At 45.7% G+C, this 23,721-nt stretch overlaps 1 protein-coding gene across 1 annotated transcript in view; it reads left to right on the top strand.

Annotated features, from left to right (window-relative positions):
• CLPB (ClpB family mitochondrial disaggregase) overlaps positions 1 to 23,721 on the top strand; it is a 1,391,731-nt gene that overhangs the window by 951,759 nt on the left and 416,251 nt on the right. Inside the window, exon 11 of the mRNA XM_086933782.1 lies at positions 16,873 to 17,034. Within this exon, the coding sequence (XP_086789908.1) occupies positions 16,873 to 17,034 (162 nt within the window). The remainder of the gene's footprint in view (positions 1 to 16,872; positions 17,035 to 23,721) is intronic.

The following is a 23,721-nucleotide window of genomic DNA, read 5'->3' as shown; positions in this document are numbered from 1 at the left end:
TATTGGTTTAATATGTGAAAAAGAGTGTTTTAGTTATTCGTTATATTATGAAGTTTTAAAGGAGTGAACTACACAAGATTCTGAGAATGCCAGTCACCAGATCCCTGCACGGCTATCGACCGCAACAGACCTCGGTAAGGAGCAGAGCGTGAATGAAGGTCTATATACACTATGGATGCGAGTGCAGGAATGTGGTTAAGTGTATTTTTTTTTTAAAAAATTTTTTGAAGACCTTTATTGTGCATGTTGCAGAAAAACAAATACGGGCCTACAACCATCCGGCCGGCCACAATACTTATGAGCACAGGTGTCAACATTACGTTCTTCCGACGGCAGCAAGTGATACAACAACTAGCAATAACAGTTACGCTGGAAAGGACATGCCGCCAGGTAGAAGGATCAGTGAGGTCAAATTTTGAAGTTTTTGGTGAAATAAAAGTCAATAAAGGATAGGTATAAAGGAGATCCGAGTCCGTACATTGAGTCCACATGAGTAGGCAACAGTAGAAATAACATCAATTACGTAAAACTCTTCGTCAAAGCGGCAAAACAGTAGAAAAACAAAGCGGACAACAGGAGCCAAGCTCGTGCCGCTCCCAGTGCCACCCACTCCCAACCATCCTCTATCACAGACCCAGAAAGGAAAGCAGTATAAGAAAGCGCAGGAAAAGAAGAGAAAAGGCCCATAGAAACTAAATACGGAAATTAAAATCTACCCCCCCCACCCTGCACCAACGTGGAGGCTACGGCCTACCCCCCCCCCCGACAATGTGCCTGTCGCCCCATAAAGAACCCGAAATATAGTTCAAGCAAAGGAAGAAGAAAGAAAAAGGGAGAAAAGTAATGAAAATGTTACCATGAAATATAGAGAGTGAGAAAAGGCCATCCTAATCTGCGACCCTCAAAAAACCTACAAGTGAAGCGGGAGGAGGAGCCAATCAAACCATTCCCAGTACCCCAGTCAGAAACACAGTCCCCACACAATTTGCAGTTATTGAAAGCCAGATATTAGTACAAAAGCAGTTAGGGAAAGACATTATAACTTGTGCGACTTAAGCAAGAATGTACGACTTCCAATCCCGGTCCCACCCGCCCAGCAACCGACAGTACAAGGAGAACCTAGCCCTGACCCGACCTCGGACAGACCCAAAAATGAAGCGCATGAAGAAGGCCCGCCCCCTCCAGGACAAAGAACCAACATGGCCGAACATCGAAGGAAAGTAAACCATTAACACAAAATGGCCATTGAACGACACTAGTAAATCTTGTCTCCGTCACAAATGAGAGGGTCCGGGAGGAGGGTCAATTAAACATACAGGCGAGCTCCATCGGCCCATTAAGCAATACCCGCCCCAACAGCAACATCAGATAGAGCAACAGCAAGCAATCATGTGGGGAGAGTCATTGCACAGTCAGCGACAAAACAGGCCAAATTCGAGGACCACCCTACCTCCACCCACCCGCCCGGGTGTCAAACAATGAAAGTCACCTATCCCTGGCCCGACCTGGGACGTTGTCTCTCGCCCCCTCCGCTCGGCAATCCCGTGAATTGCAGGAGAAGAAGAGAAGATGGCCGCCCGGGGGAGCGGGGAGGTGCAGAAACAAGGAGCAAATGGCGTCCGGTCCCAAGAAAGGATTCCCCCTCCGCATCAGTTCTCTCTGGCATGGTCCAGCCGTGATATGCACCAAACGAAGTGATCAAAGTCCAAGGCAAGCATGTTGGTAACGAAACAGGGGGACAAAGCACTGGAAGCCAAATCCACGACATCTCAAGTGGCTGTACACAAGCGAGCGCGGGGCAGGAGGGAAACCATGTATCAATGACTGTAGTAGTAAGTGGCAACAGACCTCCGCCCGCCAAAACAAAGGTTACAGTATCGTCCTCAGCTGCTTCTCGAGACAATGTTGTGGCGGCAGGCTGCGGCACCCCCCGTCCGGAGTGATGTGGGTAACCCTTCTGCTTCTGGGTGGAATTCCGGGCACAGGCATCCAGTCTCGCCCCTAGCGCGCTACAGCTGCTCTGCACCATCGAACGCAGCTCACCCAGGGCTGCCAACACATCTGCCAGCGTCACATCAGACTGTGGGGTCCCCATTGTCTCAGTTCCTTGTGATGAATGTGCTCCGATCGCATGCACGCCGGGGTGTTCGCCGTTCCGTCGGATTGCCCTTCAGTGGCCAGCCGCTGGTATCGCCATCTTGTCTTCCCCCCGAATCTGAAGCGCCGGGGGAGGACAGGGAAAAGTAGCGGGACGCGACCCGGCAGCAGTAAATAAACCCTGGCCAGTAGTATTCCGCCCGATGCAGGTAGCTGCTTAGAGCCGATAATTGCGTGGCGAGGTTTTCAGACCCGGGCAGAGTGCACCGTCCCAGTACGGAGGGATCCGTAGGACAAAGCAAGCCTGGCGGCCAAGCATAAAGGACTCGCTGGTCAGGCGCCTCTGCCCACCGTCACCGTGTAGTCCGGGGAATGCACTTCGGTCCCCGTCAGCAGGCAGCACTCAGGTCGCGTCCCAGCAAAGATGCGCCGTTCAATGCCACCATCCCGGCACCAAGGTAGCTGCAGGAGGGGACGAGAGGTCCACGGAACGTCTCGGAGCAGGCTGGGTCCCGGGCCAGGGCGCGTTTGCCCACAACTTCAGAATCCGGGCGGGTGGAGAGGCCGGCGGAACACCGGTGACATCAGCTCCGTGACCCGCACCTTTCAGGTTAAAAACTGACGAACGTAGCAAGCAGGATCCAGGTGCGGGATACCGGGGCCGGCGGAGCCGAAGGCTGCGCGTCCGCTCAGGTCGCCATCTTGGCTCCTCCTCTCGTGGTTAAGTGTATTAATACTATATGCTGCTCTGAAGTGCTTAGAGGGTAGCTGTCTGGCTCTGTATAATGCCTTGTAAGCCTCACAATGAAACTGAGAATCACAATCTTAGGCTGAGAAGACCCACCTGGCTTGGTGTTCTACTGGAAAGCTGCATTTGTAGAAAGGGGATGGGTGTGTTTTGTATATCTTTGTGTACTGCACGGTCTCCATATTGGGTTATGCAAACCAATGAATGGTTCATGTACTTGCCTGAAGGGGAGAGACACCGCCGAGTTTTGACACCACTGGGCAGGGACTGTTGACCTTGTCCTCGGGGATCGAACGAAAACTGAGGGGGCCTCCCTGCGCGGTACATAGAGGGGCCCCCTCCTGGCTCAATCATGAGCTCTCTGGCCAGAGTGCAGTGCCAAGGGGCCCCCCCTGGAGCTTGAGGCCCCCCGCACCGCGTGGGCGGCGGGGGCCTGTGTTACGCCCCTGGGGATCACCACAGGGAGATTAAGTATCCCTGCAGGCATACGGGGGAGGGGGCGCAGCAGACACGCCAGCACTCACCGAAGAATATGCCCGGATCACCGCAGCCCTGATTTAAAGGCGCAGGCAAAGACAATCAATGATTAAAAACATGGGAAACTGGGTCAGGGAGAGGAAGAGCTCGACATGGGGAAGAAGGGGATATGAAGAAAGAGAGCGCTGTGCTAAATCATGTGGTGCAGCGCCCGGGCGTAACCTGCAGCAGGGGGTGTAGTGAGAATTCATGGACTCTGGAGGCTGCAGCCAGGGAAGGCAACAGAGCCCATAAACATGAAACAGTGCTCCGTGGTAGGTGCTGTTGTGGGCTGCACGAACACAAATGGAAACAAGTTTGAGCTATTGGCATTATAAATGATCATGTTTTTAACTTATATTTTTTTGTTTGCAGTGCAGAAACGTAACAGGTAAAGCAGCTGACTGCAATTGAATTGAAATACTAACTGAGAGCATGACTTGGCTCTGCAGTTGAGATTGTTTTAAACCAGTTTTTATGAGCTTATAAACATTGAGTTTTCCTCTGGCAAAGCTTAAGTATTTGCATGGCAGTGAGATAAGCAGACTCTGGGGATTAAAAGCTGTGTAAAATGAGACTGGTCTGATAATGACTGAGCCCCGGGGACGACAGCTATGGTGTATACACACAAAGTAGTAATAGTTTGGAAATGTAATGAAAACGTATAGGAAACATGGTTTAAAACCAGGCAGCAGGCGGCATAGACAGATTGCTGGCATGCTTGTATGTGCTCTGTGTAATTTGTCACGGCTGGGGGTCTAGCTGAAATTCAACGAGAGTTAGAGCTATTGGCGCTGCCCTGAATGGCAATATTTTAAAGTGTTGGATGTGCTAGGCTGAGTACTGTGTTAATACTGGGGACATCACACAGGGGCTGACGGTGTGGACGGTGTGAGGCAGCACACAGCACTGCCGGGATGCGCACTTTATGGCACGACAGCCTTGGGGGCTGCGGGATGCATGGAAGTTAATATGTCCTGCACTTACTGATAGCTGTGGAAGGCAGTAGCAGGCCAGCTTCAGTCCCTATGTACTGGGCACAGAGCAGAAGCAAGTAGAGCCCATGGCTGAAGCTTCTTTGCACAGGATGCACGCGTGGGTTCGTATCCCATCCTCGTCGCCAAAAAGTTTGTGGATAAAAAAGTCCTTGAGTCAGGAATATATTCAAGTTGCTTTATTCAAGATAAGTTGCAGGTTCAGATGGTAAGATGTTAATATAAGGAACCCACCAGGAGTGACCCCCCTGTCACTCAGCCTGCCTGCCACCAACTGCCAGTCAACCACAGGCCAAGCCCCCAACAGTCTACAATGTCACCAAGGGTTCCGACAATGACATCATGTGAGGCACAGGGAAATCCCAACCAGGGGAAAAGAGACAAAGATCACATACAACATATCGCCTTTCTTTAGGGAAGTAACAAAAGAGAAATTAGAGAAAGCAACACCAACATCAATGTACAGAAATCAACATCAAAGTAAAGCATGCACACTAAAAACAAAACATTCACACTGCAAAAGAACGTATTGACATATATACAAGTCATTTGTAAATAAGCAAATAAACTGTGCGCCAAACAAGAAGATACGAAACACATAATCAGCCATAGGAATGAAAGAGAGGTGGAAGAACACAAAAGCCAACAATAACACGCACCACCCCCCCCCTTTCTCATAACAGCCAGAAATAAGAAACATACAAGAAATAAATGAAAACAGGAGGCCTCAGAAAAAAAAACACACGTACAAGAACACCAGACGTCTCCAGCACCCTATGAATAGTGAAAGAGAATCGGCCAATAACAAAAAGTGAACCAGCACTATGAGTAAAGGCAAGACCCTAAACACCAATTTTCAGGAAAACTGAAAGAACAAGAAGAAAGAATATCAAGAATGTCAAAAGGATAAAAAAAAATTACGGGATAAACTCACCTGTGAAGTAGAACACAATGACCCACATGTAATAACATGAAAACAACCAGTGGAATACATTGACCCACATGTAATAATAATATGAAGAGATACGCTCACCCTAATACTTAAACAATGAAAATGAACTGGGACACGCTCATAGTGCACATTACAGGATTTTCCTCACCCAAATACCTAAATAAACATTAATGAACTGGGACACACTCAGTGGGGACATTACCTTCTGAATCTTAACAATGTATTAACAGCAACAATTAAGGAGTGGATCGAAGTCCGCAACCACAGCCCCTCTGAAGTGAGAGCTGCAGGGGAAGCAACTAACAACAGGGGCGGAGTTGAATGCTGCTGTGGAGAAATAGAGCTGAGAGTTTTCAAGCGCAGCTCTCAGCTCTAGCCCGTAAATGTAAAATAAAAGCAGTGTTGTTGATAAATAAATAAAGGTGCACAGCCATGTTGTGTCGGGAGGTCGAAGTGGTGTTCTTTTGAGGAAACCCCACAATCAACACACCAAGCAGATGAGCACAAAGTAAAAGCGGCGCTGTTATTTAATAAATAAAGGCGTAAGAGCATGCTGTGTCAGAGGTGGGAGACTGACTGACTGACTGACTGTCTTTACTTGTAAAGCGCACTATTGCCGAAGCGTCTTGGCGCTGTGTTAGAACGAGACATCAACTGTACAGACATTCAGATGACTTTAGGGAAAGAGCCAAGTTTTAATTTCCTTGCGGAATGTGTATCTACTGGGCAGACTTCTTATGTGCAGTGAAAGTTTGTTCCAGAGTTTTGACGCCAGGAATGAGAAGCGCTTTCCTCCACAGCGTACTTTCTGTATCTTTGGAACTTGTAGCAGACCCAAAGACGAAGATCTGAGGGTCCGAGCAGGAACATACTTTGAGAAAAGATTCCACACTTCTTCTGCACCCTCTCCAAACACAGCCTTATGGACTAGACAGAGTGATTTGAATTCTATCCGTCTGCACACTGGAAGCCAATGAAGATTTTTTATAGCTGCTGATGTGGGATGGTGTTTTGGCAGCCCAAGCAATACTCTGGCCGCAGCATTTTGAATGGCCTGGAGTTTGTTTAATTGGGCTACACCCAATCCAAGATAGAGAGCGTTACAGTAATCAATTCTGGAGAGTATGGTTAACACGACGACAGTTTTCCTTAAGGCAAATGGTATGAATGGGAGGATCTTTCTCAGCCCTTCAAGGGTAAAGAAACAGGCTGATGTTACTTGATTGATCTGTGCTGCCCAGGAAAGATTTTTTTCCACCATTACTCCCAGATTCCTGGCCTTTACAACTGGTGTCGGAGGTGTTCCGGCCGTGCTCGGCCACCATAACTGATTCCAGATTTGATCTTTTGAGCCAAATTCAATGGCCTCTGTCTTGGTTGTGTTTAACTTTAAGAAGTTAGCATTCATCCAGTTCATCACGGATGACATGCATCTACAGAAGTCCAAGGCTCTGGAATCTGCCCCCTTGTCTACCGATACTATAAGCTGTGTATCATCAGCATATGATACCAGCTTAAATCCGTATCTCTTTATCAGGCTAGCTAAGGGGGCTACATAAATGTTAAACAACGTTGGTGATAAGGCCGATCCTTGGGGCACTCCTCCCGGCAGGATGAATTCTTCTGATCTGAGCCCATTCCAGTAGACCAGTTGTTTCCTGTCTGCCAGAAAGGACGACAGGAGTGAGAGTGCCGTCCCCTTGACACCTGCCTCTTGCAGCCTTTGTTTCAACACAGTATGCTTTACTGTATCGAATGCTGCTGTTAAGTCAAGTAGGACCATTACAGCACTCCCTCCTTCATCTGTAGCCCTACGAATTTCATCTATTGCTACAACTAAGGCAGTTTCCGTGGAATGTTTAGGTCGGAATCCATGTTGAGTAATGTCCAATAAATTGTTTTTCTCAAAAAAGGACATGAGTTCAGTGTTTAAAGCCTTTTCCAACACCTTTGCTATAAAAGGCAGACAGGAGATGGGTCTGTAATTCGACTCATCCTGTGAGTCCAGTTTGGGCTTTTTTAGAAGTGGGCGTATACATGCTTTCTTCCATGTTACAGGGAACACTTCATCCAATAGAATTTTGTTGATAAGAGGAGATAGCACAGAGCTTATGACTTCTGATGCCAGATGTATTATATGAGGTGGGCATGGGTCTAGCGGGGAACCCGATTTTATACTTAATGTCAACTCCTCTACCTTCTTTTCTGTTAGTAATGTGAAGGATGACAGGGTTTCATATTCCACTGTAACTTCAGAGTGAACTGCAGTTTGCTCCTCTGTATTGTGTATTTCTTTTTCTAGGTTATCATACACTGACTGAACCTTATTCTGAAAGAAAGTGGCAATTTTGTCTACAAATGATTGTTCCGGTATGAACATGCTATCTCAAGGGCATCTCATCAGGGCATTGACTGTCTGAAATAGTTCTTTGGGGTAATTTGCAGCATTCTGGATTTTGTTTGTATAGTATATGGCCTTTGCTGATATGATGGCAGCTTTGTATTCCTCCAGGGCTGCACAGTAGTCTCTCTTATGAGTAGGACTATATTGGGATTTCCAAATTCTTTCTTTCTGCCTGCACTTAATCTTGATTAGTTTTAATTCAGGTGAATACCAAGGTGAGGAGGCTTTTTTAATTATAGATTTTTTCGACACTTCTGGTGCTACTTTGTCTGCCGCTGTGATTAACCAGCTATGAAAGCTATCAATGGTTTGGTTTAAGTCATGCGATATTACCAGCCTATTTGCAAGGGCTGATACAATCTGTGCTTTATTCACTGATTTCCAGATTCTATACTTGTTGTCTGGAGTCTGCGGGATATATCTTCTCTTGGCTGATAGATAAGATACATCAAAATATATCGCCGAGTGATCGGTCCATGGTAGGATACAGATTTTCCTGATGGATATGCCAGAATTATTAGTGCATATCCCATCTAATGTATGCCCTGCTATATGTGTGGGCTCGTCAATAATCTGATAAAAATCTAGACTGGCTAGTTTATCCAGTAGGCAGCTGGTGTCAGGGTTTTTTGTATGGAATTATGGAAGCGGCACTGTTACTAAATAAATCGAGGAGCACAGGCATGCTCTGTCGGAGGTGTGAGAGGTCTGTTTTTGAGTAAAGGCAAGAAATAATTATGAAGCACGTGGGCGCAATTAATAAATAAATAAAGGTGCACGCCCATGCTGTGTCGGAGGCGGGAGGGGTCTGAATGCAGAGCTGTTATTAGATAAATAAAGGGGTGCAGCGATGCTGTGTCAGAGGTAGGAAGAGTCTGCTTTGGAGGAAAGACAAGAAACAATTTTGGAGCACACAGGCGCTGTTATTAAATATATAAAGGTGTGCAGCCATGCTGTGTCGGGGAGTGGGAGGGGTATGCTTTGGAGGAAATCCCACAAATAACACTCCAAGCAGACAAGCCCAAAGTGAAAGCAGCACGGTTATTAAATAAATAAAGGTGCCAGGGGATGCTTTGTCAGAGATCCAATGGATCTGTTTTGTAGACAAGCCAAGAAAATGTTTTGAAGCACACGGGCACCATTAATAAATAAAGGCCCACGACCATGCTGTGTCGGGAGGTGGAAGGTGAAAGGGGTCGGAAAGCGGCGCTGGTATTAAATAAATAAAGGTGTCGGTAGGTGGGAGAGGTCTGCCTTGTAGGAAATCCCACAAAAAACACTCCAAGCAGATGCGTTTTAAGTGAAACTGGTGCTGTTATTAAATAAATAAAGGCGCATGGCAATGGTGAGGTGGGAGGGGTGTGCTCCGGAGGAAAGGCAACAAAGAGGGTTTGGAACAATGAGCAATAAATCGAGAGGGATCAGGCACAAGCGTTCAAGTTACACTGACAAAAATAAAGTTTTACAAATAACAGAAAAAAGCAAGCCTTGACAACGTCAAAAGGCTTGCAGCCTAGGCCAGACTTATTGGCTTCGGAAGTGCATGCGCTGTTTTGAAAGAGGTGCTCCTGCATTAGACAGGGACCCCGCATGATTTGAATTATCCAGACCGCCTAAAAGCTTCTGTCAGACATGTAAACAAGCCCTGTATCAGGTGCCCCACATTCCGAAATTCTAAATTCCAAGAAGAGAAAGCCTGGTTGTTTATTTTGACGACTGTCTCATGCTGGGCTCTGCTGAGGAGTCATTTGCATGATCTTGCGATATCGCTTAGCAACAGTTTCCCCTACAACTCACACGTGCTCATTACTCACCAGTTGTTTCCAAAGAACGGACTTCACACGCATCTCAGCATTGCTTTTCCTTGGCAGCACACGACCACGGCATCTACAGCATGCTTATGATTTCATCTCAACAAACTGTGGTTTATCGAAAACACTGCCAACAAGCATTGGCCGCGCGGCAGTAAAGCTGCGCGGCCGTGAAATCGATCATCTTCATTAAAAAAAAAAGTGCTCCTTGCGCGGCAGTAGGGGGAGGGGGCCTGCGCGATTTCCTTGCGGGAGTGTGAGACCACATGGCGCTGCGCGCTCCTGCAAGGAAATCGCCAAGATATGCACGCGTTGCATTGCAAGCAATGCAACTCGTGCACATTTTTGGCCCCAAAGCTGTGGCGATGGCTATAGGTCCTTCTCCTAAGCAGCGCATCCGCGCTGCATGGGCGAGACCTAACCAGTAGGGAAATACATGCAAGAAGGATGCTTCTCAAAATCCGTGTGAGAGATGTTGGCTCTAGTTCAGCAATGACTGATGAGTTAGCTAAGTACATGATAATGTGTGTTTCAATAACGTTGAAAAGGAGAGGAGAGTGGGTACCTTCTCATGTGGCAAGTGAGTTCCACAGGTTGGTTGCATCCCAGAGCAGAATTGCTTAAAGTGTTGAGGTAATTTGTGACTGTTCTGATACCAGTGATAGAGATGTATTCTGAGAGGGAAGTAACTTTTCTTTAGTATGGGTATTATTTTCTACTTATCCCAATCCATTGTTCGTGCTCTTCATGAACTTAGCTGAGGGGGGGCCAAAACGGAACAAACTGGTACAACATACAAATTACCAACCCGCCACTGCTCCAACATATCGATCTTTCTGCTTCTTCCATCACCCATGACCTTCCTCTCATTACAAACCCCGTCTCCGAGAGCACGAGCAGGGATCATTAGTTTGCTCGATTCAGTGTACAGTCTTTGGAAGAGGAGCTGGCCTAACCGCTAGGGCGTTCGACCTCGAATGTAGGGAACCGGGTTCGAGTCTCTGCAATGACGCTGATCATCCTGTGATTCTGGGCAAATCACTTAATCTCCCCGTGCCTAACAAAAATGAATGTGTGTCCTCATGTAACGTAACTGGTGCTATGTAAAGCACTCTGATACCCGATTCGGGTTACGTTCGTGCTATATAAAACTCTGTAAAATGGAGGGCTTTGGTATATAATGACAGTTTTCTCCGGGTCCAAGTGCTTGTGACTAGATTTGATGTTTTCGTTTTTTAGGTCGGGCCTGGAATTAGCATCCGAAGGATGCGTCCAGGTGGAGACTTATAGCTAGCTGACTCGGGGGAATGAAGGACAAGAAAGTGCCACGCGCTTCTCTTCGGCTGGATTTCACTACGTGCACGCGCTTTTTCCTTCAGCATGTTTCTTTGTCTGTGTGAGCGTGCTTTCGGTTTCGTTTCTTAGAGCGCGATCGCTTTCGTTCATTGCTTTCGCTTTTTAGGCTTTAATGAAGTACTCATTTTATTATATGGGCATTTTTATATAGCACAGACTTTGCACGAATGCGTCATTAGGCATTTTTATATAGCGCGGACTTAACTTAAAGGTGTTAAAGTGTTTTGTTCCTTCTTTTCAGTGCGCGATTGAAGGTGTCATTCTTGCAAAAGCACGCACATACAGAGACCCCCCCCCGGCCGCCGCAGCATACATACAAGCGCCCCCCCCGGCCGCCGCATACATACAAGCCCCCCCCCCCAAGCCGCATACATACAAGCACCAACCCCCCCCCCCCCCCCCCGAAGCCCCACTTACCGCCATTACTTGCAGCCTCCGCGGGGCTCTCGCGCACGTGCTCAGTCAGAGAGATAACCGTGAACCCTGCCCGGGGACGGCTGCACGTGACTGTCGGCTGACGGATCAAGGCACTGACCAACCACAGCGCCAGCAGAGACGTCCGTCACACCCTCTGTAGAACCCTGGGCTGTGATTGGACAATCGTTTGAGTGCTCTTTGTTTTCCCCTGGCTGCGGGTGCCTGGAGTGGTGATCTGTCTGCTACCTCCAGCGGTGGGTGCCCCGGTCCAGCCTAGTCTGTGTGCTGGAGTTGTGAGGAGCCTGCGCCCGGGAGTCTAAAGCTGCGGAAGTCCTGTTCAAACAGACGAGGAAGAGCACGACCGTGCTGCGTTAGCCGTGCACAGTAAAAACTGATAGGAGGCTGTGAAGTTCAGAGCAAGGCACGCGTTGATCTGAATCCAGACCAGGTTGTGATACCAGAATCAATTTGTGAAAGCTATGTCGATGCATCAGTGCATGCAATCCGCCCCAGACCAAATGGTTGCTCTGTCCTCCAGGCATACCCAAGCTCGTGACAAAGCACTTTTACATGCATGTCCCCAGAACCCTCACAATACTTCGAGAGTAACTTAGCTCGTGACAACCCGACTCCTCACTTCAGCATGGCCGGGCACACAGATTCCCGGCTACTAATCACGTCCTATCTACACTAGGACTTACTAACATCATGGAGCAGGCTTTGGGGGCGGAGTGGCGACTAGGTGGGCTGCCACAATCTCAGATGGTGGGGTCTCAGACCCTGAACTCATCATGTTTTATTCTAAATAGCACGGCATTTCATATCTTGGGCGGACACGCGTCATTAGCTCTGGCGGCCTCGTCATTTCTGTACAGCCCTGGGTTGTCACATGAGAGTGTACGTTTGAAAAGATAAATGGCTTCTGCTTTAGATAGCGCTTACTATCACACCCTACTTGCCTTGCGGCGCTGCTTTCAGACTTTTGTGTTAGTATTACTTATCATAAACAAATTTATGTAATTTATCCAACAGAATGGGGCATTCTATAATGGCGACACAAGCATCCTATATTTTGTTCAGGTGCTCTTTTGGGGGATGGGGTGCTACAGAGAAGCTCCCACTGCACCCCCAGACCCATAAGTACTTAATAGCTGCTAGTGATGGCTCTCATTTTGCTATTGTTGGCTTGCGTTTGGCCCCTTCAAAGCCTGCATTATTAGCACCCCCCTCAATGTCAATTACCCAGCACCACTTTCACCGACCCCCCACTCTACTCCCAAACCCCCTACACTCCATGTTGTTTATTTTTGCGCGCGTACGTGCCGCTCCTCAGCTCCCTCCTTTACACAGCGTATGCCATGCGTGTCCAAAAAACACAACCCGAAAAATGGCCCGCTCCCGTGGGACCTCTGGGACAGCAAGACAAAGCAGCAGCTGTTTGGCAACACGTCTCACCCCAAAACAGCAACTGTGATGTGACTGCATTCCACTGAATATGCAGATCTCATTCTGTGGCGGGTAAACAAAAGGTTCGGCTTCCCAGAAGGCTGTGACAGCCATGGCATCGACGTGGGCAAGAAATGTCAGGCTTTTGACATGACACGTGGGGAACGGAAATATTCTAAAGTGTTGTATTCATTCATCGCTTTATAATTTACTGAATCGATAGTATGAGCCTGCACTATATCACTTAAAATCGCATTATATCATAATAGAAATGTGAGTGCAGAGTGACAGTGAGTGCAGAGATAGTGAGTGCAGAGATAGTGAGTGCAGAGTGACAGTGAGTGCAGAGTGACGGTGAGTGCAGAGTGACGGTGAGTGCAGAGTGACAGTGAGTGCAGAGTGAGTGTAGAGACAGTGAGTGCAGAGTGAAGAGTGAGTGCAGAGGCAGTGAGTGCAGAGTGAAGAGTGAGTGCAGAGGCAGTGAGTGCAGAGTGAAGAGTGAGTGCAGAGGCAGTGAGTGCAGAGTGAAGAGAGAGTGCAGAGACAGTGAGTGCAGAGACAGTGAGTGCAGAGTAAGTGCAGAGACAGTGAGTGCAGAGTGAGTGCAGAGTGACAGTGAGTGCAGAGTGAGTGCAGAGTGACAGTGAGTGCAGAGTGAGTGCAGAGTGACAGTGAGTGCAGAGTGAAGAGTGAGTGCAGAGACAGTGAGTGCAGAGTGAGTGCAGAGTGACAGTGAGTGCAGAGTGAGTGCATAGTGACAGTGAGTGCAGAGTGAGTGCAGAGTGACAGTGAGTGCAGAGTGAGTGACTGCAGAGTAACAGTGACTGCAGAGTGACAGTGACTGAGGTGTGTGAGTGTGCAGGGTGAACAGTGTGTAAGTGTGCAAGATGAGTGTGCAGGATGAACAGTGTGTGACTATGCAGGGTGAACAGTGTGAGTGTGCAGTGTGAGCAGTGTGTGAATGTGTAGGGGCAGTGTGTGAGTGTGCAGGAAACAAACACTCACACTAAGTCCACCACACACATACATAACACCACACACATAAGACCACACACACACCACACACACACATACACCACATACACACACACCACACACACACCATATACACACCACATACACATACCACACACACACACCACACGCACACCACTCTCTCACCACCACACACTCATCACCATTCACCACAACACACTCACTACCACACACACTCACCCCCACAGACTCACCCCCACAGACTCACCACCACAAACTCACCACTACAAACACAACCACACACACAACAACACAACACCAGCCGTCAGTGCACGCTTTCACCAGGGCCAAACACCACCAGCCATCAATGCACTCTCTCACCAAGCACAAACACCATCAGGCGTACAACACCAGCCAGCCGTCAGTGCATGCTTTTACAAGGCGCACTCACCAGCAACCGTCAGTGCACGCTTTCACCAAACACACACACCATCAGCCATCTGTGTACGCTTTTACCAAAGCACACACCCACCAGCCATCAGTGCACCCTTCAACCAGGCACACACACCTCCAGCCGCCAGTGCACTCTTCCACCAAGCACACACCACCAGCCATCAGTGCACGCATTAATTGTTAACGCATCCACAATTAACTATTTTAGCAATCGCAGCATGGTACACTTTACTTTTAAACATATTCATCTAAAGCACAGCATGCCACCATTGCTAAAATTACAATCCAACCCACATAATTCCACTACACACCACATGCACAATGCCATTAGCTCAAACTCAAATAAATCCGAGCCCGATTGCATTTCTAATGCTTGTTTAAAGTGATAAGAATTTAAATTGGAAAATGTACTTTACTGAACGATTTTTCTCTGATGCCAAATCATATATAAAGGTGCTTGGTATGTATTTTTAATAATTGGTGTGGCTCTCCTTTTCTGTGCAGTTGCAGGTTGTGTCTATGCGACATGCCACATGCAATGCCAGATGAGTGTTTTTCTGCGTCCTCATGCCCCGTGCAGTGCAACATGTGGGTGTTTCTGTGTCCTGATGCCCAATACAGTGCCGTGTGTTTTTCTGTGTCTGATGACCCGTGGAGTACCCAGTGGCTGTGTGAATGTGTGCAGTCTTCCCGCGCGCTGCACCTGTTCTGTTCTGCGCTGTCTGTGAGGGAAGCGTCCACTGCTGCTGCCCACGCTGTACCGGAAACAAACACAAACACATAAACACACGCACACACACATACATATATGCACACGCACGCATGCACACAAAGTCACTGAAAAAAAGGACAAATTAACACTAGGTATCAATTACATTAAATAATGTTCCATGTGTAGCGCTTAACACAAAAACGAATGAATAGCCCATGGCAACTATCCAACACTGCCAGCTCTTTCCTGTATACCCGAGCATATTGTATAATGCTATTAAAACAGAGACTTTTTAGGTCAATCCTGAGCAGCGCATGTGCTGCTCTTCGAAGCACGCTGTATTCAGGTATGGACTTGCTAAGATAAGCTTGCAGTTTTATCCTATCGCTGAAGGTTGGTAGGTTGGGGAAGAAGTGTCTGGGGCGTCCTTTAAACAAGCATTTGCAATGCAATAGGTCTCACTTTTGCGAAAGTTTAAGCTATTAGCATAGAATGACAATGCCTTTTATTTATGTTTTAAAAGCAAAAACATAAATAAAAGGCATTGCCATTTACAATGCCAATAGCTCTAACTTTAATAATGCGAGACCTATTGCATTGCAAATGCTTGTTCCAGTTGTAGGAGCTGACCTGAAACATTGATAATAAACAGAATTTTGACATTCTTTGACACGAAGAGAGCCACAGGACAATATTTCCACGTTGTTATTGGGAGTACTGGAGTGGTGATTGGTGTTTTCAGTCATGTATTCTAAAAGTTAAAACCCCATGACTTCTGATTAAGGTGATGTGATCTTCTAGTTGCAAAATGTATAAAGCTGAGACTGCGAAGCACCATCTTCGTCTCCAGTCCTGCCGTAGAATTGAGTCAAGCAGGTTCCTCTTACCCAACCCAAGCAGCATGTCCTGTTGTAACTTTGCTCCTCAGCACAGCCCTTTTAAGATGTGTACATCTGCCAAAGTGTGTACACGTCCCTTAGATGTCAATCATGACGCATGGATCTATTAGAAGTGTCCTTACTCAGTATTTCAACTGTTATTGAGACATACTCGCCCACTTACTATACGGTCCTACTCTTCCATGCACACACTTTTAAGGCCCCTTATCCAATTGCAGGTAACTCCAACCTCTCTGAGGATATCTGTGACACAGGATTGTATATTTATATGTGTGTTTGCAAGTCAACATTAAAGCACTCTTCAACCACAGCTGGTCACTAGCTGGTTTGCTGGACTCCTCATAGGTAGCCAAGCAGTGGAGGATCCTCCATTGTTGTGTCTGGTCCTTCCACGGAGGATGGTGTTTATTATTAAAATCAGGACAATCGATTGTTCAAACTTTCCTAGGAGGGAAATAAGCCATTGCGGCCCATTTGAACAAAATGAATGGTCCTGTTAAGTTACTGTTTTTGTAGGTATGGAATAGATTCATACCTTAAGGAAGTTGTTGGGGCTAGATAAGTTCATCACAGCCATTGAGAGAAACGAGACGGCTTTTGCTTAAGAAGAGAGTCGCCTGTTGAGTTCCTGGCTGCAGAATACATGGAGCTTGCATGACCCAGTTGTTGTTGGCACATAAAATGTACCCCCAGGAACAATCACAATAAAGACCCTTGCAGCTCGCACGCAAGGGGTGGGACTCTTCAAGTGGGGAGAGTCCTTGCCCAGAAGCTGTGCCAATTGCCAGGAGTAGACTAAGTTCTTCCTATTACCCCCCCACCCCCCCTCTCCAATCTTTGGGATCGGGTGAGAGCAATACGAGCAATATCGTTTACAGTAGACTCATACTGTAGTTGGGGCTGGAGAAGTAGGTGGGGAGGTAATTACTGTTTGCGTTTCTCTTTTAGTCATTTTTAAAATGGGATTATTTATGTAAAAAAATATAAATCGTGTCTAGGCAGTGTTACAAAAGATTACAGTTTCAGAAAAGTAAGACATTATCTGATGTATACTTGGATAGCTTCCAATTTTAGATCTCTTTTTCCATTAGGTCGCCAAGTTCATTGGTTCGCCACCTGGCTACGTTGGGCATGAAGAAGGTGGACAGTTGACAAAGAAGCTAAAGCAGTGCCCAAATGCTGTTGTCCTTTTCGATGAAGTGGACAAAGCCCACCCAGATGTCCTTACCATAATGTTGCAACTTTTTGATGAGGTAAGAGTGGGACTTACCAAAATAAATGCACTCGCTGTTTACAACTATATGGTCAAGTTTGCAATTTTCATACCCTAAATATAGTGGAATAACATACTCTCAGGGGCATTGTAACCTGTAACCCTCTGGGTTGAATCAAACAGGAGACTGAGATTTGAGATGAGTGCACCATGTTTTTTTTAGTATATTGTCTTGACACGTGGTACTTCTTTTTATGCAGGATTTTCCAGTGTGGCATTTCTTTACCGTCAGATTGATTGATGTAATTTACTCATCATGTCTTTTTACCCTTCCTACTCCAGCATAAGTCGTTCTGCTGCTTTAGTTATGGGATACCTCACATTAATCTCATTACTGTTCATTTTCATTATAGGTTATTGTTACTGTCTCGCATAATAGTTGTGTGTCGTGCTAAAAACTCTTCTCCTCTGCCACAGTCTGGACACACTTCCAGTTCTGCACCTACATGAATGCTAAACCCTCTGCCTCACTGCCTTCAGATTGTTTCATCGTCATTCTACCTCTTGTATCCATTTATTCCGAAAACTAGCTAATGTATTGTACAACCCAGACATTGTATCTTCAGTTAATCCAGTAAAAGTACCTCGGGTTTTTGATCTCGCTCACTGTCTCAGAAATGCACATCCACTCTAAGCTGATTAAGTTTACTCAAATATCTGTGTCAAATCAGAAGGGAAGTATTCCTCCACCCACAGTTAGTGAACTCTCTCTTTATTTCTAAAACCTCCAAGGCCCATGAAGCCGGATACCATTACTACCTGTATATTTGTATCTGTTTTTATTACCAGGTTCTATATTAGTAATTTACTTTTGATCACACAAGGGACTACAGTGTGTTGTCACCTTTGCCATTTCAAATGATAATATACACCAATGATTTTAAAGGTTTAAAAGCAGTATATAGAACTTTTAGGCACAAACAAATACAAAAAATTGGTCATAGGGGGTCATAAATACATGGTGGAAGAGAGAACACACAATAGAGGTACTTGCTGAAAATAGTAATACAATACATCATTACACAAAACTACTTGGGGCCTGATTACAAGTCTGGAGGAATCAAACTGTGTTTATTTCGCTCAGTCTGAATACATTACTGGTTAGGTTCTTCTGCATCCGGGTTTACTGGCCGTGCAAGGCCCTGGCCTGATTTTTCTGGCTGGTAAAACCAGATGAAAAACTCACATTAGATTTTGACTGCAAGAGCAGCCGAGTGTCATTTCATTTTTTGTACTTACTGGGGAAGTACAGAATGCTTAATCCTTCTACAAAAAACACTACTTCCCCTACCTACTCCCCAGAGCTCTGAGCAGATGGTAAATATATGCGGGAAAAAAACATAGAATTGAGGATTCTATGGGCTTTTCCGTCGAGCAAAATCAACCACACCCAATAATTCCAACTCCTAGTTACACGGTGTTGGGGCAGTATCATGTGGTAAAATCACCCTCCTACTGAGCAACTGCTAATTAGGACCAGAAACAACTGAAGGATTAAACCTAGGTGTGAATATAGGGCGGTATTGGATTAACTTTGTGAAAAAATATACATTATCAGTTTGGGCTATGAAATTTCAAAATATTTCGGGGTCATGGGATCCAGAGCAGTTCAGAGATTGGGAAATATAAAATACAGTTTGGTTTTGAAGCAATTTGGCAAACCAAATTCACCAAACTGCCCTAGAGAATGACACACTTTATTGAAAGAGGCTACAATGGACAACTTTAAAGATGATCATTGTCCGGGCTTCAAATCTTCAGCAGTGCAAATGGTTCAAAGTACATAACAAAAGTCAAAGTCAATAAAGCTTTATTTCGGCAGTTTTCAACCATAAAAGCAGAGTACAAAACACTATATAAAATCTAAAATTTTAAACTGTTGATCCAAAAGTTTATATAAAGCCTTACATAAGACCAGATTAAAAATATGAATAAAATCAAGATACAAATATAATATATTACAAGGTGTTAAAATTAGAATTAAAAAATAGGGAGGGCGGTGAACACCAAATGACAAGATTATTTAATAGTAAGAGATGCTTATCATTCCTTAGGGTTCACCTAGCTTGGGAGAGCTTCTGTAGACTTAATCCTAGCTCTGCGAGTGCACCACATTGAGAACAAAAACCTTGAGGTGGCAAACGCTGTCAATGGAGTGGAGTCATATTTCAATCCTTACTAATATAATAAAGAGAGAGCCCAAACCTTTGAGGCGGGTAATCTCAGGAACCACAGCACCAATCACAACACCCAATACAGCGTTGGAAAGGGCAGTTGCAGCAGAAGGACATAGGCTATGCAGACGCCCACCATATACATTTAAAAGGTAAAAGAACCGTGCCAGCAAAGTAATCCCTTGTGGGCATGTCTGCGTTGTGCTGTGGGCGTGTGCTGGGGGCGTGTGCTGGGGGCGTGACAATCGCTGGGGGCATGTGGTACGTTCCGCCCTTCATGCCATGTCTCATATTGTGTGCTAATCCCACCCTGCTCCCTTTAATACCCCTGCACTCCATAATCATAACCCACCCTTACTCTTCAAAATACCCCAACACCCTTAAACACTAACCCATCTTAACCCTATAAATATACCTGTACCCCAAAACCCTATCCCTAAACTCTAAAAATAACCCTGAACCCCAAAACCCAAACCTAGCCCTGAACCCTAAAAATACCACTGTACCCCAAAACCCAAACCTAGCCCTGAACCCTTAAAATACCCCTGTACCCAAAAACCTACCCCTCAACCCTAAAAATACCCCTGTACCCCAAAACCCAAACCTAGCCCTGAACACTAAAATAACCCTGTACCCCAAAACCCAAACCTAGCCCTGAACCCTTAAAATACCCCTGTACCCCAAAACCCAAACCTACCCCTGAACCCTAAAAATACCCCTATACCCCAAAACCCTAACCTAGCCCTGAACCCTAAAAATACCCCTGTACCCCAAAACCCATACCTATCCCTAAACCCTAAAACTACCCCTGTACCCCATAACCCAAAATTATATCTGAACCCTTAAAATACCCAAACACCCCAAAACATACACCTCAGTACCCCAAAACATATACCCCTATACCCATAATTACCTTATCCAAACATAAAAAAACATGCTTTTACCATTCATGTATTTACAACGAATTTTGTTGTAAATGTAGGCATGGTAAAAGCATATAAAATGTAATGCCATGCGTTATAATGGCATTACGGAGTCATGGTACTTTCGTAATGAAAGTATGTGGAGTGATGGTATGCGGAAAGAAAGTTGCGGAATAATGGGTGTTTACCCTCCCCCGGTAAGTACATTGGTGGCACGGCAGCCCACATCTCCAGCAACACTCATATTTTTTCACCACCCATTTGAAAAATGCACAGGTCTCTCTCATTGATGGCCAGCACCGACATACACTTTTAGACACACCTCCCGCCACAAGTTCTAGAATTACGAACTTTAGAGCTGGGGAGCTCCGTTCGAATCTCGGCATCAGCTCAACATCCTGTGATTCCAGGCAAATCGCTTTGTCTCCCCGTGCCTACCACAAATGAATGTGTTCTTCTGTAATGTAAATTGTGCTCATGCCATGTTGTCGAGTTTGCGCTATATATTATTGCAAGGAAAAATAAAGTAGGGAAACTCGAGTTCACACACTACTGAACGCGCACTCTTAAGTGCATCAGCAGTGCACTGTGAATCGGAGGGTTTCACAGGCCTGTCACAGATAAGAAATGCTATCAAAACGAAATCCTACAAAACAATATACTACTGGCCGGCAGCAATTCATACCCAGACAACGTCGGGATGGGCTGCTAGTATCCTATAAACTACTAGGTAGTTTCTGAAACCCAAATTAATACATAATTGCCGAATCCACCTTACTCTGGCTTTTTTATAAAGGGGACAGAATAACACAACATGGAGGTCCGACTCTTCCTTTTCAATGCAGCCTGGACAACCCAGAGGAGTGGTAGAGATACCTCTCCATTTATTTGTTAGAGCCCATAATGGAAGTGTTCCATGCCTGAATTGCAGGTAAAGTTTCTTTGCCATGAGGGGCTGGATGTTGTCCAGAGTCTGTTCAAATTTATAAGTGTGTTTGACCTCCAGAAAACTATTAGTTAGGGCACCCAGTCGACTGTTCTCTATTAGACACGCCAAATTATGTTCCTTTAGTGCCAGGGAGAATGATTTATTGGAAATGAGAGGACATGAATCCTTCGGGGAGTTCCAAAGATTAGGTCTCCCGATTTTAATGCAAAGATGTCTAATGTGCTGGAGCCATGGTAACTTCCCCGCACCCGAGATGGACAGGACGTTCTTTAGTTCCTCCCTGTAGGTAGCCAGTTCGGGGGTGCTCCAGAGTCGTCACCAAAAGAGGAGAGGACAATTGGTAATTATATCCTTTATGGGATCAACTCTCAGATCTAACCTCAGGGGGATAAGTGGTGTGCCCTTCGGGAGCCCCAAAAGACATCTAAAAAAATTGTTCTCAGTCAGAACCAGTGAATTCTCGATGCGGTGGCCCCACAGTTCGACCCCATAAAGTACATAACGCAAACTATGTTTTAACCCCTTGCGTGCGGGACGTATTCCCCGCCTGTGCTGACTCCGCCTTGCGCGGGCGGAGTCATGACGGAACGGTTTCGTCATCAGCGCAGCTCAACCGATGCTGATGACGGAACCGTTCTGTCATCAGCACGCAAGGGGTTAATAAAGCAAATGGCCAACTTAGAATACTCCTTTTAAAGTATCAACTATAACCCTCACCGTTTAAAAAGTCGGGAGGGTTATGTGAAATTGGGGCGGTGGAGCACATGGAAACACAGTATTTCTAGCACCTTTTTTTCCCTCATAAGAACATTTTCTGTCCATTCCCTTTAACTCCAGCCTGACCCAATAATAAGCAACCATCATTGTGCCTGACAATCTTGGTGCCTGAATCCCCGTTCATGATCACAATTAACTTATTCAACCTGCATCAATCTTTTCACACTTCATTGACCTTGTATATCCTCTACCTGAGAACAACTGTCTATTTAGCCCTCAGGAAGGATGTTTCTGCCATGCATGGTGCCTCTACTCTCAGTGAACCCTAGTCCTTCTGACCTGCTGCAGTTGTTAACGTTGTGTTATGGTTGAACTGCTGTAGCCACAAAGGACTAGAACCGTTTCACCTTTTACCAATACCTGTGCCCGTTGGACCATACAAAATAACACTCCGAAACACTCCTATTTTTACCATTTTCATTGGTGGTCTGTAGACTTTTAGTATTGGTATGTGGGAGAGTGTGTCAGTCGATATAACCTTATTTTCGTGGTACTTCTGCAATGCTGATAACATTGAAACATCGGCAGGAACCTGCGGAACATAAGTACACAAATAATTCCAGCTCATGTTCTAGCGGGTCTTCCAAACATATATTAGATGCTGTAATGCAATCCTTAAGCTTGCAGCAACTCTTCTCTTCTGTCTATAAAATAGCTGCTAAATATTAAAGATGGAAGATCTTGTCATCTTATCCTCTTTGACACTCTATCCACATCAGGTTTTTATCCTTTGATAACACAGTTTCTTCTATCTCTGTGTTTTCTACCATTGTAATTAGAGGTGTGGTGAAAGTCCTACAAATCTCGCATAATCGGTGATTTTCCTTGGAAGAGGTTCATGTGGCAGGGCCTTCCCACCCCCTTGTCATCTTGTCATTTGCTTTCATTGCATGTTAGTTAGACTCACAGGTTACAAAAGTCTCTTTTCCCTCCTTTTTGTATCCATGTCCAGCTTAATCATCATGATCAGATTGCATTGTGGTGTAGCTCTTTGTACTTCTATAGTAATTTCCTGTCATATAAAGCTCTGTTCTTGCTGTCCTGTATCCGTTCGCTTAAACTAAGACAGTTAGAAAGGAGGCACAGCCCCAGGAGTGTGTTTTGACTGAATGCCTTTTGTGCTTCTCATGGCCTTGCCATTTGCTATCTTCCATGCCACTGCCAGGGGATGCCCGAGGATCCAGTTAGGCTCGTTTTCAAAACCTTAGCTCAACCCTGGATAGCCATTACGTTGAGCAGTCAGGCTTTAACAAAGGATCAAGTGGAAAGTATTTAGAATGACCAAAACAATTGAACTAGTAAGAAACATGACAAAAGAAATCCAACACTAATTAATAAAAATATACCTTATTTTTATGAATTTTTAGACACCAAAACAAATAAAATCCACCAGCGGGTTCCAGGTATATAGATTTTTGAGTAAATTGTAAATCCCTCCTTTCCATTCGAAATGGAACCAAGCATCGGCAACTACTGAAATTAGTGGTTACTTTTAAATCTTTTTATAAAGTTGTGTTCTGTTACTCTAGCCCGCTTAGTGCGACCAACTCAGTCAGAGATCGAGTGAAGGGGGCGAGTAGGGCTTAGCCAGAGAGTTACCTTACAGTCAAAGCTGTTTTTAGTCCAGTTTCAGACTCTATTGGAGATTCACCATAGGCATCAATGAAGTGGTCTTGATGCAAGGGATACAGGATGCTGAAGAATGCTGTGATTGCTTTTCCGGATGACAGGGGTCTTACTGGCCCCACCCCTAGGTTCACGAACTTAGTGGGGCGACTTCCGCCACGGAGGTTGATGTCCCTTGAAGTCAAGTATAAGTGCAGCCAAAACCCAGTTGCCACTGG

Source organism: Lissotriton vulgaris, chromosome 8 (assembly GCF_964263255.1).
Source record: "Lissotriton vulgaris chromosome 8, aLisVul1.2, whole genome shotgun sequence".
NCBI classification, from domain to species: domain Eukaryota; kingdom Metazoa; phylum Chordata; class Amphibia; order Caudata; family Salamandridae; genus Lissotriton; species Lissotriton vulgaris.
This window is presented reverse-complemented; position numbering and strand designations above follow the sequence as displayed.